At 45.9% G+C, this 14,901-nt stretch overlaps 1 protein-coding gene across 1 annotated transcript in view; it reads left to right on the top strand.

Annotated features, from left to right (window-relative positions):
• The window catches only part of PLXNC1 (plexin C1), a 165,281-nt gene that overhangs the window by 120,729 nt on the left and 29,651 nt on the right, over window positions 1-14,901 (top strand). The window contains exons 18-21 of the mRNA XM_008143843.3: window positions 738-776; window positions 1,004-1,128; window positions 2,351-2,549; window positions 7,823-7,969. Of these exons, the coding sequence (XP_008142065.2) occupies window positions 738-776; window positions 1,004-1,128; window positions 2,351-2,549; window positions 7,823-7,969 (510 nt within the window). The remainder of the gene's footprint in view (window positions 1-737; window positions 777-1,003; window positions 1,129-2,350; window positions 2,550-7,822; window positions 7,970-14,901) is intronic.

Genomic DNA, 14,901 nt, shown 5'->3' with positions numbered 1-14,901 from the left:
CAAGAGCTACATAGCATTGCACATAAAAATATTTTTAGAAAGCAGCAGGACAACAGCACTGTGGTCTAGTTTGCTGTGAGTTAGTGATAAAAACAACAATAATAGCTGACATTGAGCACTTACTCTGCAGTTCTTTATTTTATTTTCACACCAAGCCCACAAGTGGAATCACTGTTGTCCCCATTTTACAGATGAGGAAAGTCTGGTACAGAGAGGTTCCATAACCTGTCAACAGTGATGTGACCGGTATGTGATGAACCAGGACTGGAAGATAATTAGTTTGGCTCCAGATTCTACTTTTAACAACTCTCTTGAATAACATTGTGCATCAAAACAAGAGATACTACTAAGCTAAGACTTGTAAAAACTTGCCAACACAATTCTGTATTTATGCTCAGAAGTTAAAGGGCTTGAGGAGTGGTCTACATATTTAACTACTACTTCTTTAACTGTGAGTCAGTTCTTTTAAAGTGTGAGAGGCCTTCATCTACCAAAAACGGGACTGAGGCCATGATAATTATTCTTCTTAGGGGTTTTCAGAATTCATTGGTGTCTCTTGAGAGCTGAGTAATTATTTATTATGTATTAGATACTATTCAGTGAGCATAAACCCAGGAGCTCTTCAGATTAGCAAATAGTGTCTCTGCTTTATTAAAACGAACTTGGGTATTATAACAAAAAGCACTATTAATTTCCTTTGGATGTTATGAATAATAAAAGTGTCTCCTTCCTCTCAGTCAGGTGGCTTCACACACATCTTCACTGAAGATATGCATGTAAGTCTATAAGTTTTCATTTCTAGCCCATCACTGCCTGGCTTGCATAGTGTTATCATCATCATCGTCATCTCCATTATTACTTTGAATTTTTATTGTGGGTTTTTTGGGATCATGAATTCAATATTAAATAATTCATTGTCTTGGAAAACTCATTGTGGATCTACTTTCTAACTTTAAGTTATTATATTCTATTATACTATAGTATACACTTTTTTTTTTTCCAGAACAGAGATGCCAATGACAAGAATGAGAGTCTCACAGCTTTGGATGCCCTAATTTGTAATAAAAGTTTCCTTGTTACTGTCATCCACACCCTTGAAAAACAGAAGAATTTTTCAGTGAAGGACAGGTACTAGTCAATTTGTTTATATTTTAAAAGTCATTAAGTAGAGAAAATGAAACCTGAGCTCCTTATTTTATTTCCACGCACCACCTGGACTCAGCTCTTGACAGCAGGCTGCTTGGATGGGCGGTCACGCTGCTGGGGAATCTCCGTTTCAGATCACACCCCCCAACACAAATTCTATTCTAAAGACGCACACATGCAACTCCCTTCCCCCAAAAAAACCCTGCGAAACCCCCAAACCAAGAAAAAAACATGAGTCCTGAATCAAAAAAGCAGAAGTGCTATTTTCTATTTTTAAAAACACCCTGAAATTTTGGGAAAGACATTCACTTCTTGTTACCGCTCTAGTTTAAAGTTCAAGTGCTGAAAACACATAAAATGTGCTGAAGTTAACATTGGCGTGTGGTTTTCATGGATGGAGGATGAAGGTGGTTGAAACCCAGACACTGAACAAAAGCACCCATGGACAGCACCCCGTGACCCCTCAGGCTTCCGTGGAAACTACCACCTGTGTCGAGCCCAGCACAGCTGATGGCTAAACACATTACCCGAGCTCCCTTTTTTCGTGTGTGTGTGTGTGTGTGTGTGTGTGTGTGCTTTTTGTAGTCTGTATATCTTTTTCTTTTATGCTTATATTGAGATATAATTGCCATACAGCAATGTATAAGTTTAAGGTGTACAGCATGATGATTTGACGTAAATATATGGCAAAATGATTACCACAATAAGTGTAGTGACTCTCGAATAGCTACAAAAAATGGGTTTTCCCCTTGTGATGAGAAGTCTTAGGATCTACTCTCTTAAAAGTTTTCAAATACACCACACAGCGGTGTTACCTATAATCACCACGCCATGCATGACATCCCCAGGACTTACTTACCTTATAACTGGAAATCTGTACCTTTTCACCCCTTCAGTCCATTCCCCCTCTCATCCCTTAACCTGCTTCTGGTCACCACAAATAATCTGATCTCTTTTGCTATAAATGAGATCCCACGTATTTATCTTTCTCTGTCTGCCTTGTTTCACTTCGCATGATGCCCTCAAGGTCCATTCATGTGGTTGTAAATGGCCAGATTTCATCCTTATTTATGGCGGAATGGTATTCCAGTTTACATGTATATAAATATACGTGTCACATCTTCTCAACCCATGCACCTGTTGAAGGACATTTAAGTTGTTTCCAGGTCTTGGCTGTTGTGACCAAGGCTCTATTTTTAAACAGGTGTCTGTTTGCCTCCTTCTTAACCATCGCACTGCAAACCAAGCTGGTCTATCTGACCAGCATCCTGGAGGTGCTGACCAGGGACTTGATGGAACAGTCCAGTAACATGCAGCCTAAACTCATGCTGAGACGCACTGAGTCCGTGGTTGAAAAACTCCTCACAAACTGGATGTCCGTCTGCCTTTCTGGCTTTCTGCGGGTAAGTGTCACCTCCCCCCACAGCAGTGTCAGAGGTAAGACAATAGGCAGTTATTTTTAGCAGATGCTAATGTCTTTGCCAGGATAACTCCATGGTATTAGCATTCCCTCGCTTTTCGTCCTGGTGATCTGAGAAGACATCGGGTTTTGTACACTAAAAAGACTGTCTTACATCTCATCTTGAGCCTACCTTTTTACAAGGAGAAGGAAAGTATAGGTAAAGGATTTAGAATTCAGGGAAAAGGTTAACCAGATAAAAGCTGCAGTTTGATGATTTTTCTGAGCGTCCCTTCATCTGACACTGATGACTCTTTTTTTTTTAACTTTTTAAAAAATATATTTTTATTGATTTCAGAGAGGAAGAGAGAGGGAGAGAGGGATAGAAACATCAATGATAAGAGAATCATTGATCAGCTGCCTCCTGCACATCCTCCACTGGGGATTGAGCCCACAGCCCAGGCATATGCCCTGACTGGGAATCGCACCGTGACGTCCTGGTTCATAGGTCAACGCTCAGCCACTGAACCACACCAGCCAGGCTGACAGGTGATTCTTGTTCTGCATCCTGGATTGTGAACTTTCTCTCCTTGGACCACAATGACTCAGGTGCCATCTCGGTCACTTGAGTACTTCTGGGGCACAAGGTCAAATTGCTTGCGAGCCTCTTAAAGTCAGGGGAGGCCCAGTCATACATTCCAGTCCCTGGAACAATAGCTTTCTACTTGCATCAATTACTAAGCCTATTAACTATATATCTAAAGCTAAAACCTTTTAACTTCTTGATCACTGGTCCTCACCAGGAGCACACAGAGGGGAAAATAAGAATGGTTATTGCTGTAACTGGCCTATGCAAATGTACATTCACTTAGAATTTCCTCAGGTAGGACACTTCTCTTTTAAAAAATTTTATTGTAGTAAGAACATGAGACCTACCCTCTTAAAATTAATGAACATGATACCTACCCTCTTAACATATTTTTAAGTGTTTTTATCTATAGGCATGACGTTGGGGCATATAGATGTCTAGGGCGTATCTTGCATAACTGAAATTTTATACCCATTGACCTTTTTTTAAATAAACTTTTTATTGTTGATTGTATTATAGGTATCTCTCCTCTTACCCCCATCCCATTGACTTTTGAGCCCGCCTCACTTCATTCATTAACAGGCAGAGCCCATTTAAGAAAATGTACTGAGTGGAGGGAATATTTCAGATACTGTAAAGAACACGCTATTCTCGGGGCCTCTGAAGCACCTGGGAAGCACCCATTTACCTACCCAGGTGCTGTAAGCTAATTACACTCAGTTCTAACCGGTCATCCCATAGGAAAGCAAGTCCCCAAGGAGCCATCCGCCCTTTGAGTTTTTGTTGGAGTTCCTGTACGATCCTGGCTGAAATCTAATTGAATCTTCAAGTTTTTTTCAAATACAAACGTTGTGCAGATTCCAGTGGTTTAGAGAGTGGGCCCTGGAGACCACTGCTTGGTCCGAAATTAAGACTCCACCCCTTACCAGAGGCCCCGGGCTGTCTGAGCTGAGGTTTTATAACCTGTGGCCCTGGAGGAAGATCGGGGGCCTGCTCTGAGGCGCCGATGAGAAAATGCGTGCAGTTGCTTAGCACGGAGTAAGCACTCTGTCCATGTTGGCCATTATTATAAACTATTAACAGGAGAAGAGCGAGAGTGTTCTGTTGAGCCCAACCTCCCTCGGCCCTCGGAGGCCACTGGTGCAGAGGGTTCTTATCCTTCTTTAATTTCAAACCACCCAGATTCCAGCAAAACTGCATAATTGTGTATTTGTAGCTAGTTTCAAAATCTAATTAAACTTTGAATAAGATATACTGCTATGCCACAGGTTTTAACAGTGCTACTTAAGTTTAGATCCAAAAGCAGCGCTTTAAATAGACTGTGCTTAGTTGAATGTTTAATGCAATCTTACAAATAGATGCACAACATTTTTTTTTTACCAACCCCTTCCTCTCCTAAGGCAATGCCCATTTATTAAGATTAATGAAATCTGCCTTCTTTTCTGTTTACTTGGAATAAATCATCACACACTTTGGGGAGGTGTTGAGTGGTTATTTCTGGGGTGAATATTTTTTTGCTTTCCACCAATCTAGTTTTCTGCCACAACTGCCTCTAAACAGGACCTTTCTAAGCAGGATCCTTACAGAGTTCCGGGACTTAGTCTTAAAAGGCAGGTGGCTGCCCCACCACAATGCCACTGAGCCAGAACTCTGCGCGGGGGCCCCATTATCCATGTTTTCTAAGCTCCTCAAGGCAATTCCACCTGCCCAACATTCGAGAACCCTGGGGTAGTGGATGGAGCACTGGACTAGGAGTCTTGGTTAGAAGCTGCAGGTTCGAGCTCTAAATGCATCTCAGCCCCAGCTAGCTGTGTGTCTCTGGGTATCGCATCTCCCCACCACGTAAGGGGCGTGGTCATTGGTTTTAAACTCCTTTCCAGCTCTTTCTTCTGGGACCTTCTGATTCTAATTCCGGGCCCTCAAGGGTTGGTCGGTGCCTTGCTCTTGCTACTTGGGCATTAAACGGATGAGGCATTTGGAAAATCTGGGCTCCAATTTAGAATTGGATTTATCTTATAACTGGTAACCATAGTTATAGGATAGTTAAGTTTTCCCCAGCGGCACCCTTGAGCAGAGGATTCTGGGTCAAGATTCCACAGTGCTGCCTGAAGAGTATCTTGAGCACTTGGGGTGAGGGGGCGGGGTGCTCACTGGGAGGAAGTGGCATTGAGCCAGTGGGCGATACTTTTGTTTTCAGTGGAATAATTCCTTCTGCAAGGGAGGCCCCGACTTCCCCCACCAGGTGCCCAAGGTGGTGGGGGACTCTGACGGCCCTCGTCCTCCTGCCTCACCCCACAAACATCTGGCGGCACCACTGGCTCTGTAACCTCAGGTAACTACCCCTGCGAACCTCCCAGGCTCTGGCAGTAAAGTAACAATAATATTAATTACTGCCATTTATTGAATGTGCCAGACATCATGCTGGGAGCTTTGCTCACCTTTTCTCATTTAAATCCCATGGGGTAAGTGCCTTTATGACCATTTTGCACACGGGGATTTGGGGCCCACAGAATAGATGTGTTTCCCCAGGCCCCACAGCTGGCATGCGGCAGCCCAGGGATTGGAGCTCTTAGCCACCGCTTGCTTACTGCCTCCCCAGTGCGGCAGGGACCTTCCTACAGGCTCAGCGGAGGAGTTAAGGATGGAATGAGATCACAGATGCTGAAAGCCTCTGGCTCAGCCAGGGCCAGAGTCAGGTCTCACAGAAAAAGGACAGTGAAGGCGCCAAGTTTAGGTGCCATCACAGGAGGGGTGGGTGGGGCTGTGGGGTGAGTAGGGCTCTGCCACAGGCCAGCTCCCGGGCCCCTGTGTGCCCTGGTCTGACAAGCTGCCTCAGCCCTCAGCAGGTATGACGAAGCCAGACCTTGTGTTCGGAGGTGACAAAGAAACCGCAGGGCTCCATGGTTTCCTAAGCCCGCCTCTGAGTCCCCTAAGAAGGTGTTAACACAACAGGTGCCCAGGCCTTAGCTCGAGAGAGTCTGGGTGGGTAGGTTTAAAGTAGGGCCCAAGCACCAGATTTTTTTACAAGAGCCCCCAGGAATTCTGCTGATGAGCATCCGGGTTATTACCCCGTTTGTGAGCAGCAGTGTAAGACGAGATACTATTTATCCCAGTCTAGCCGCCCCTGGAGGAATTCCTTGGAGTCCACACAGCCCAGGAACGCCCACCTGGCCCCTGACTCCAGCCTTTGTGATCACCTCCGGCGCCTCCCCAGGGCAGTACCCCATCTCCTCTGTGGGCACCTCCAGCCCCTCACCTGGACACCACCCCGCCTCTGATGTGCTGGAGGAAAGGAGAAGCAGAGGTTCTAGGTCTGCGGTCAGGACATTACCCAAGAGGGCGGAGGGGAAGAGAAGAGAGCAGTGTGGTTGTGGACCACGAAATAAAGGAAGTTTCTCAAAGGAATTTAAATGTTGTGTACTAGCTCCAACCCTGTCTCCACCTGGGGAATTTTTGAACATCCCTCCTCTGCCCTACAGTAACGAGGAGACTCGGGATGTTGCAGCAGGGGAGACAGAAGGGATAAGGGAAGCCCACTGGTGTGTCGGGGCAGAAGGGGCAGGAGGAAGCTCCGGGACTGGGGAGGGCTCGTGCTGTTGGACTAAGTCTAAAGTATGGGATGGGGTGGAGGGACCCAGGAGACTTAAAAGAAGTCTCGGTTTACGTGTTCAAGGGAAAGCAGGAGAGCGGTCCATGGATGCTCCTTTCAAAGCCAGACGCAGTGGCCGGAAAGCTTGGCTTCGTAAACCGGTGCTTCGAGCCCTGGTCACGTGGCTGGCTTTTTGTCGTCACGAAGGCAGTCTGACTTCCTGGGTCTGGCCCTGCTCTTCCTCCCCCACATATTCTGGTTAATGTCCGCTGCTCATAGAGGGTTTATTTTTCAGCAAAGGCTGCAGCAGGGCAGAAGGCACACGCTTCCCCTTGGACTGCCCCGACTCCATTTGACCACAAAGTAGCTACCAACGTGAGGCATTTCAGCAGCAGCAGGGGTGGCAGCCCCGGTCCGGGAGAAAGTGCACGTGGCAGAGTGCGGAGAAAGGAGCCATCGGGATGTTTGGCAAAAGCCTTAGAGCTTGCAGTTGGCTCCGGTCCAGGGAAAGGCGGTGACACACTTGTGGCCCCGCCCAGCCAAGGTGCCAGGCGGGGCTGCGCCCTGGGCTGGAGGAAGGCTGCCTCCTGTCTAACTGAAGCCACTTCCCGCCCTTTTCTGTTAACACCAAAAAGCAGTCTTCTTGGCAGATGTCTAAAATGTCCTTACGTTTATTCTAGTTACCAAGGCTAATTATGGGGAATTTTTAAAAAGCCATTTATTTTCAGTTTTTCTTTTAAAAACAGGCAATTAAATAGGAATGTATACAAAGGTTAAACTCCGCATCTACTGAGTGTTCTTAGGGACAGCCAGCTGATGAGCAGAGGTCTGCACACAGAGGCGTCAGCAGACAAGAGTGCACCACCCCGCACGCACTTCACGTGGCTGTCCACGGCCTGCACGTGTGCACATGTGCGCATGTGCGCGCGCGCGTCCTCAGTCCTGTGTAGGAGTATGTACTTCCTGGGAGTTTCCTTTGGTTGTTAGAAAACACTGCCTCCTGTCTCCTGTGGTACCGCCATAAACTGAAACTTTAATTCTTTGGAAAATACAGTGGGTTCCACAGAAAGCTAACTGTCACGTTTGTATCTTTTCCAAGGAGACTGTTGGAGAGCCGTTCTATTTGTTGGTGACGACTTTAAACCAGAAAATAAACAAGGGTCCCGTAGATGTGATCACGTGCAAAGCCCTGTACACCCTTAACGAAGACTGGCTGCTGTGGCAGGTCCCGGAGTTCAGCACTGTGGTACGTGTGTGTGCGACGCTCCCGTCCGGACTTGGGAATTGGAGGGTGGGTGGCGACTGGGGCGTCATTTAAAATGAACAGATACCATTCCTGTTTCTGGGAGGTTTCACACGTTTAGTCGGTTAAAAACAGTAGTTGATAAAATATTAACATGTATTCACATTATAGATTTTAATTACTTGGGTTGGGGGAGAAAGTCTTGTAATGATGCCTGGGGTACTCATCAATTTCCAAAGATTTTAATATCAGGATTGCTTACAGCTTTCAGCATCGTCAAAGGAAATGTAAAGTACTCCCCATTCAGCACTTACAATTGCCATGAAATTTCTCAAACAGCTCTGCTCTGCAAAACAATGTGTGAAGATATATTTCAGCCAAATTGAGGCCGTCTCCTTTTAGAATGTTAACACAAGACAAATCCCACTGCGCTCCCCATGCAACATGATGGCCTTACTTTATTTTCTTGGATTATTTACAAATGTTTGGTGTCATGCACTTAATGTTCTGTGATACTGTGGTTATTTTTTGGAGGAAAGCTGTAAATCACTCCAGGAAGATGAGTGCCTGGCTCCTGGAGGGTTTTGCCCATCTTCGAACTTCCTTTTCACCCGTCCCCGCCCCACCCACCCCCTTCCCTTCCTAAAGGGAGAGGGACTAGTTTCTTGCACATACAGAAATTTTAGAGAATCAAGCATGGCAAGTATCTCCAAAATTACTTAGGAATATCCTGTACTTTTCTGTTAATAGAGACGTGGGAAAGAGATTGCTGTGTTTTGGTTTGAGCTTTAGCCGAATGGAGACTCTGGGCTGCTTCACAATCTCATTAGTGGAGAAGCAGGAAAAAGTTACAGTGAGGTTTTGGAATCACTCAGTGAGGGGCTGAGTCTCCTGTGGCTTTGCTCTGCATGGTGAGCGCAGCGGTGTCATCCTGGAAGAATTCATCCCCTAATTGGACAAGGCACCACGTGGCTGCAGACTGAGTTATGGCTCTGTTCTCTGGTGGGAGAAGAGTCCACAGATCAGCTGTTTCAAGTTCTCGGTCACTGGAAGATATAGCTCACCCTCCACTGAAGATGGCACCACGCGCACCCAACCGCCATCCACAAGGCGGGAAGCTGAGCGGAAAGTCGAGGGTTCTGTTTTCTGTCTGTACACCCTCTGCATGGGAGAGGCAGTGAGGTGCAGTGGTTTTCAAGCTTTAGAACCATTTAGATCAAGCACGTCAAACTCAAGGGCTAACACGGGCCAAATAAACAAGGTTTAAGTCTATGTGGGCCACAAAAGAACAAAAGCTTCAATTTTCATAGAAACGTAGGTTTATTTCGATAGAGACACGCTGAATACAATGGGCTGAAATAAATGAGTAATCGTTAACATAAAATAATAGAACATTTTAATAAAAATTAATATTTTTCTTGAACATTAACTTACCAGACACTGAATAACTGCACCAATTAATAAGCATAATGCAAATAAACCTATTTTTCTTGTTCTCCGAAAGCTAAATATTTCCTGTTGCATACACCAAATAAGTCAGTACAAGACTAATGACGTGGCAATCAGCTGCTAAAATTTTCACTGCTAGTATTAGTGGAGAGAAATGGAGATCATGATCATGGTGCCTGCCTGTGTATAAGGCGTGTAAGGGAAATGAATGCAACACGATTATAGTAATCAGTCATTAGTGAACGTTGTAGTTCATTATTAATAACTAGAGGCCCAGTGCTCAAAATTTGTGCACAGAGGGGGGGGGGGGTCCCCTCAGCCCAGCCTGCACACTCTCCAATCCGGGACCTCCAGGATCGGGCCTAAACTGGCAGTCGGACATCCCTCTCATAATCCGGGACCACTGACTCCTAACTACTCACCTTCCTGCCTGCCTGATCGCCCCTAACTCCCCCCCTGCCAGCCTGTCACCCCTAACCACCTCTGCCTGCTGGCCTGATCACCCCTAACTGCCCCCCTGCCAGCCTGGTCGCCCCTCACTACCCCCCTGCTGGCCTGGTTGCCCCTAACTGCCCCCCTCTGCCAGCCTGGTCACCCCTCACTGACCCCCCTGCTGGCCTGGTCACCCCACGCAGCCTGCTGTTCGGTTGTTACTGTGAGGGCATCCTGACCAATTTGCATATTACCCTTTTATTAGTATAGATTATGTATAACAGGATATTGTAAAAATTAAGTTACAAAATTTTTATTAAAATGTTTCTTACATACCGTTATATTGTCTGGGCTGCAAAAATATTTGTTGTGGGCCACATGTGGCCCCGTGGGCTGTGAGTTTGACATGCTTGATCTAGAGAGCTTAGGAAACACCAATTACAACCAGAGTTTCTAAGTCAGTAGATACAGGGTGTGGCCTGAAGGTTTGCATTTCTAAACAGCTCCCTGTAGGACCACATGTGGAGAACTATTGGAATAGTGGTTCAGAGCCCTGACTTTCAGAGCCAGGCACATTTGGATCCTGCCTCTGCTGCTAGCTAGCTGTGTGACATTCGGCAAGTTTCAAAACCTCTCTGTGCCTCAGTCTCCTCATCTGTAAAATGGAGATCATGATCATGGTGCCTGCCTGTCTCATGGGTTGTTGTGAGGACTACAAGAGTCTGTATTCTGTAAAACCCTTAGAACATTGCCCAGCATGTGAGTGCTATTTAAAGCTTTATTAAGTTTAATTCACATCTCTTTGGGTGCTTGTCAGAAAATCAGATCCAGGTAGACCAATGCCCAGGTCTTTCCTTGGGACTGATTATATCAGAGTCTCTGGGGATGGAGAACCCCACTGGCATCTTGGAGATCAAAAGATGAGCTTTGATCCAGGCCTGTTGTCTCTGCTTCCACCGATCCTGAGTTTGTCTTCACACCCAGGGCCTTGGTCCTAAACCTGAAGATGTTTGTGCTTTTACTTTGAAACATTTTAGAAGCCCCGCAGGTTCCCAGAGAGACATACTTGCAAGTGAATATAGGTCAGGGAATCTAGCAGTAATTTACTTTCATGAAAACATGAACCCCAACAGGAAGACGAGGAAAGAAGATGGGGTTGGGAGTAGGGGGGCGTCAGATGCCTGAAGCAGCTTTTGAGATTTGAGTCCCTCTTAATGCTTTCCATCTGAACACTTTTTCTTTTCATTTTGAAACATTATTTATTTCACAGTCGATTAAAGCCATGTGTTTCTGATTTGTTAACACTCAACTCATCATCAAAGTGTTTCCTGATGTTGAAGAAACTCATGTCGACTCTTGGGTTCTTTTTCCCTTTATCGCCCCTGAGAAAAAGACTAATGGAAAATTATGATTTTAAGATAGCCACGTAAATCTTCCTTTTCAAATAGGGATTTGCCATCAGATGTCTAGAGTTGAAGCTGGAAAGGGGTGGGCCACTTCTTTCTAGGGGCCTTGCCTTTGACCGTGAACACGAGTGCCTTTTATTGGCTCTGCCCAGCCTCTCTTTCATGGGGGACGATTGTCCTAGAAGCTCCTGAGAAATCATGTGATCTGGTCTATGCTGGTGTGACAAAACGTTAGCAGAAGGTCAATATAAAAAATGTAAAGTTTTTCATTTCCTTTCAGGCAAGTTCCCCAGCTTTAACCATCACTTCTCACTGCTCCCTCCTCCCCTCGTTCTCACTTTAACCCACCTCCCTGGCAGGTACACCCAGTGGTTTGAAGCCTTGATTTTCTCAGTTTGCCTGAGGTGGTTTAAGTAATTGAAAGTCAGGGTGTGCTGAGCACACTGGGGTGAGTGTGTGCGTAAATTCCCTCCAGGAAGAAAAGTCAGAGGGACCCAGAGCAGCCCCTGACCACGTGCAGCGCCGGCTGGTGCCATGGCAGAGACACGTGGAAAAGAGGCCCCAAACTCCTACTTGGATAAATGCTCAGAAACACAGCGCCTCACATAACAGCCTAAACATGAGGTTTCACACCTCTAAGATTAGGATGTGTTCCGCCTGAGGTGTGGGGTGTTTTCTAGAACACAGAGACACCCTGCCAATTTCTTCTACAAGAAATCGTTGTCCTAACAAATGGGTTCCGGGAAGTAATTCTATGTTCCCTGCATCCTGGGAGGAAAACGCCTCTGTCTTTTCTCAAATCTAAGAAAAGGCTCGGCTCGTGGTCACACTTACTCTGGTGCCATCCTTCTCCATCACGGCTGGTGGTCGGTGAGGCGGCCCGGCCCCCGCAGGCTGGCATCCGCGGAGGTTAGCAGCCGTGGGACCGGAGTCTTCCCCTGCTACCCGGGGATTCGGATTCGACAGCTGGAAGAGGAACAAACCTGCTGCTCTGTGGCTTTCCTCCTTCGAGAAGTGTCAGGCACAGTCAGCTGTTGTTGCTGGAGAAGCGTGGGCCCTGAGCGCTCTGTCACAGGGATGCTTACTGAGCAGATGGCCTGGAACTTCGGGGCAGCGAGCGAAGACTTGAGGGGTTCAGTTCCAGGAAAGTGCCACAGGGGAGAAATGAGGAAGAGATGAGGAAAGCCAATAACTCGTGGCAAGTGTGCTGAATTAGCAAGCGAAGGTTGACTTGTAATCAAAGTTAGGCGAGAAATTGTCTTTTGAACTCAAGTTCAAGAAATGGTCTTTTGAGCTCTTGCGCCCAGGCAATGAGCCTGCCAGTGGCTGCAGCGGAGGATAGCATCTGCCCAGCCTGGCAGCGGCGCCTTCGCGTCTCTGCGAGCGGGTCTTTAAGATTATTAGAAGTTCTTGAAAAAGCACAGACACATGCCTGCAGAAATCTTAATGCCTCGACTCTGATTTATTGAAGGTTAATAGCAGCCCACAGCAGTCTGTCTTTCCCCCCTCGTAGTTTCCGTGTTGGGGGTAATCAAGTTTAATAAAATACTTCACAAATAGCGGGCTCTAGCTCTCTCTAGCAAGAACTCATCTCCAGCCTTCCTTTACCACGGCGGCTGTCCCCACCCTCCCCAGCTCCGGGTGTCCCATTTAGTGTGTCCTTCCAGAAGATTCATTATCCCTGTAATTAAACAACCCACTGTCCCGATTAAGTCATTCCCTCTTACTTCAATTGCATCCCATTGTTCATTAAGTCCTGATGTTTGCACTCCAGCAACCTTGTTTTTAATACTCCTAGCATTTGTGGGGAAACAGTGAAGTTAATTAACAGTTCTTGAGCTTTTTTTCCCTTTTTCTCTCCACCGTGGTGCAAATCATTTTCATTATGACTTGCGATAATACTGAAACCATTACTAACTTCATAGTTACTGTTCTGAGCTTCCTGATCAAGGAAGTGAAACCATTTTTTGTAATCATTTTAGATAAGTCATTCCCTCGTTGATGGCAAGCAGTGGAAAATGAAAAATTAACGTTAAATGAGTGCCTTAAATGACTTCCCTTTTCATACTCTTCTCACGCCCATAATCATGGAACTAGAAAATATTCTCTAAATAGAAAGAATTTAATTTTCTTCTTTATGGCTCAAGTTTGACTCCACTATTTCATTGTTAAGGGTCCTTATTTATACTTGTGTCCCTCAGAGAATGGTAACTTTCATAGCAAATCGTGGTGGAGATGAGAGGCATGTTTTAGATTTGTCTTTTCCTGCATTGTCAACATCAGCATTCCATTTGGAGTTACTATTACCTAGAGCAGGGGTCAGCAAACAACAGCCTATGTGCCAAACATGGCCCTGCTGCCTATGGTTATCAATAAAGTTTTATTGGAACGCAGCCCTGTCCATTCATTTACTATTGTCTATGGGTGTTCCTGTACAAATGCAGACTTGAGCAGATGTGACAGAGACCATAAAGGCTGCAAAATCTTAACTACTTACTATCTGGCCTTTTACAGAAAGTTTGCCAGCCCTAATCTAGAGCATGACGTAATAGAGAAAAAGAACTAGAATCCACCCTCCCACCAACCCACGCGCCTCGGCCTCTTTCCTCTCCTTCTGGGGACACAGCATAGAACTGCCCGGCCACTCTCCATTAGTCTGAAACTCAAACTTTGTCAAAAACCAAAAACTGAAAAACTCATATTAAACCTAAAATACTGAAGTCAGTAATTTGAGGCTAAACCAGACAGATTCTCCCTTGATTCTAGCATGACCCAGTGTGAGCAAATGCCAGCAAGTATAGAAAAATTTGTGTGAGAAACTGAAATTTGACCAAGTCTCACCACTGACTTAAATTTTTTTCTTCAAAATGGAAAAGGCCTTTCTCCCTTATTCTGTCAGGCCAAGTGACTTGATCCAGGAAGCTTGGGGTTTTCCATCTTTGGTGGGACAGGAGAGGGAGGGGAGGGAGGGGAGGGAGGGGAGTCCCGCAGGCAAGAGCAGCATTGCAGGCCGGGTTGTCCCAGGGCTGCCGGCTCCAGCTTGAGAAAAACCTCAGGTCAGAAGCTTCTCTGGGACTCACCCTTTTAACTCTGAGCTCACGCTGCTTCTGCTGCACTTCTGAAAGTGGTTCACTGCCTCTCTTGCTCGCTCTCTCTCTCTCTCTGCTCTCTCTCTCTCTCTCTGGTATAAAAACCAGACATTCCTCGTGACCTTTAGTTGGCTCTGAAATGACACTAGAAATATATCTTATAGGTTTTGTTTAATGAAAGTAATTATTGGCTTAAGACCTTTTATGATAAAGTTACTAGTTTGTAACAAATTGTTTTAAAATTACTTTCTAGGCATTATAAGGTATTTCAGGAAGGATGAAGCAACATCCCTGCCCTTCTTAGCCAGGTATATGGTTAAGGAGTAAATGAAGTAGCTGGATCACCCTTTCCCCCAAAAGTGTGGGGGAAATGTGTGAAAAATGCCTCTTCCCCTGCTTTCAATTCTTCCTCCAGCCACCTGCAGCCTTGTCTTCCTACCTCGGTATCTGAAACCCCCATGTTGTGTGAAGGGCTGCTGGGCAAAGCTGCTGGTGTGCCAGGAAGGGGGTTGTATGACCAGGTGCTGTGTGGTTAGTGCAGGAGGTGAGTTTTGGAGTC

The sequence above is a fragment of the Eptesicus fuscus genome, chromosome 7 (genome assembly GCF_027574615.1).
Source record: "Eptesicus fuscus isolate TK198812 chromosome 7, DD_ASM_mEF_20220401, whole genome shotgun sequence".
Lineage (NCBI taxonomy): Eukaryota > Metazoa > Chordata > Mammalia > Chiroptera > Vespertilionidae > Eptesicus > Eptesicus fuscus.
The sequence above is the reverse complement of the archived record's forward strand: the minus strand, read 5'-3'. Positions and strand labels throughout refer to the sequence as shown.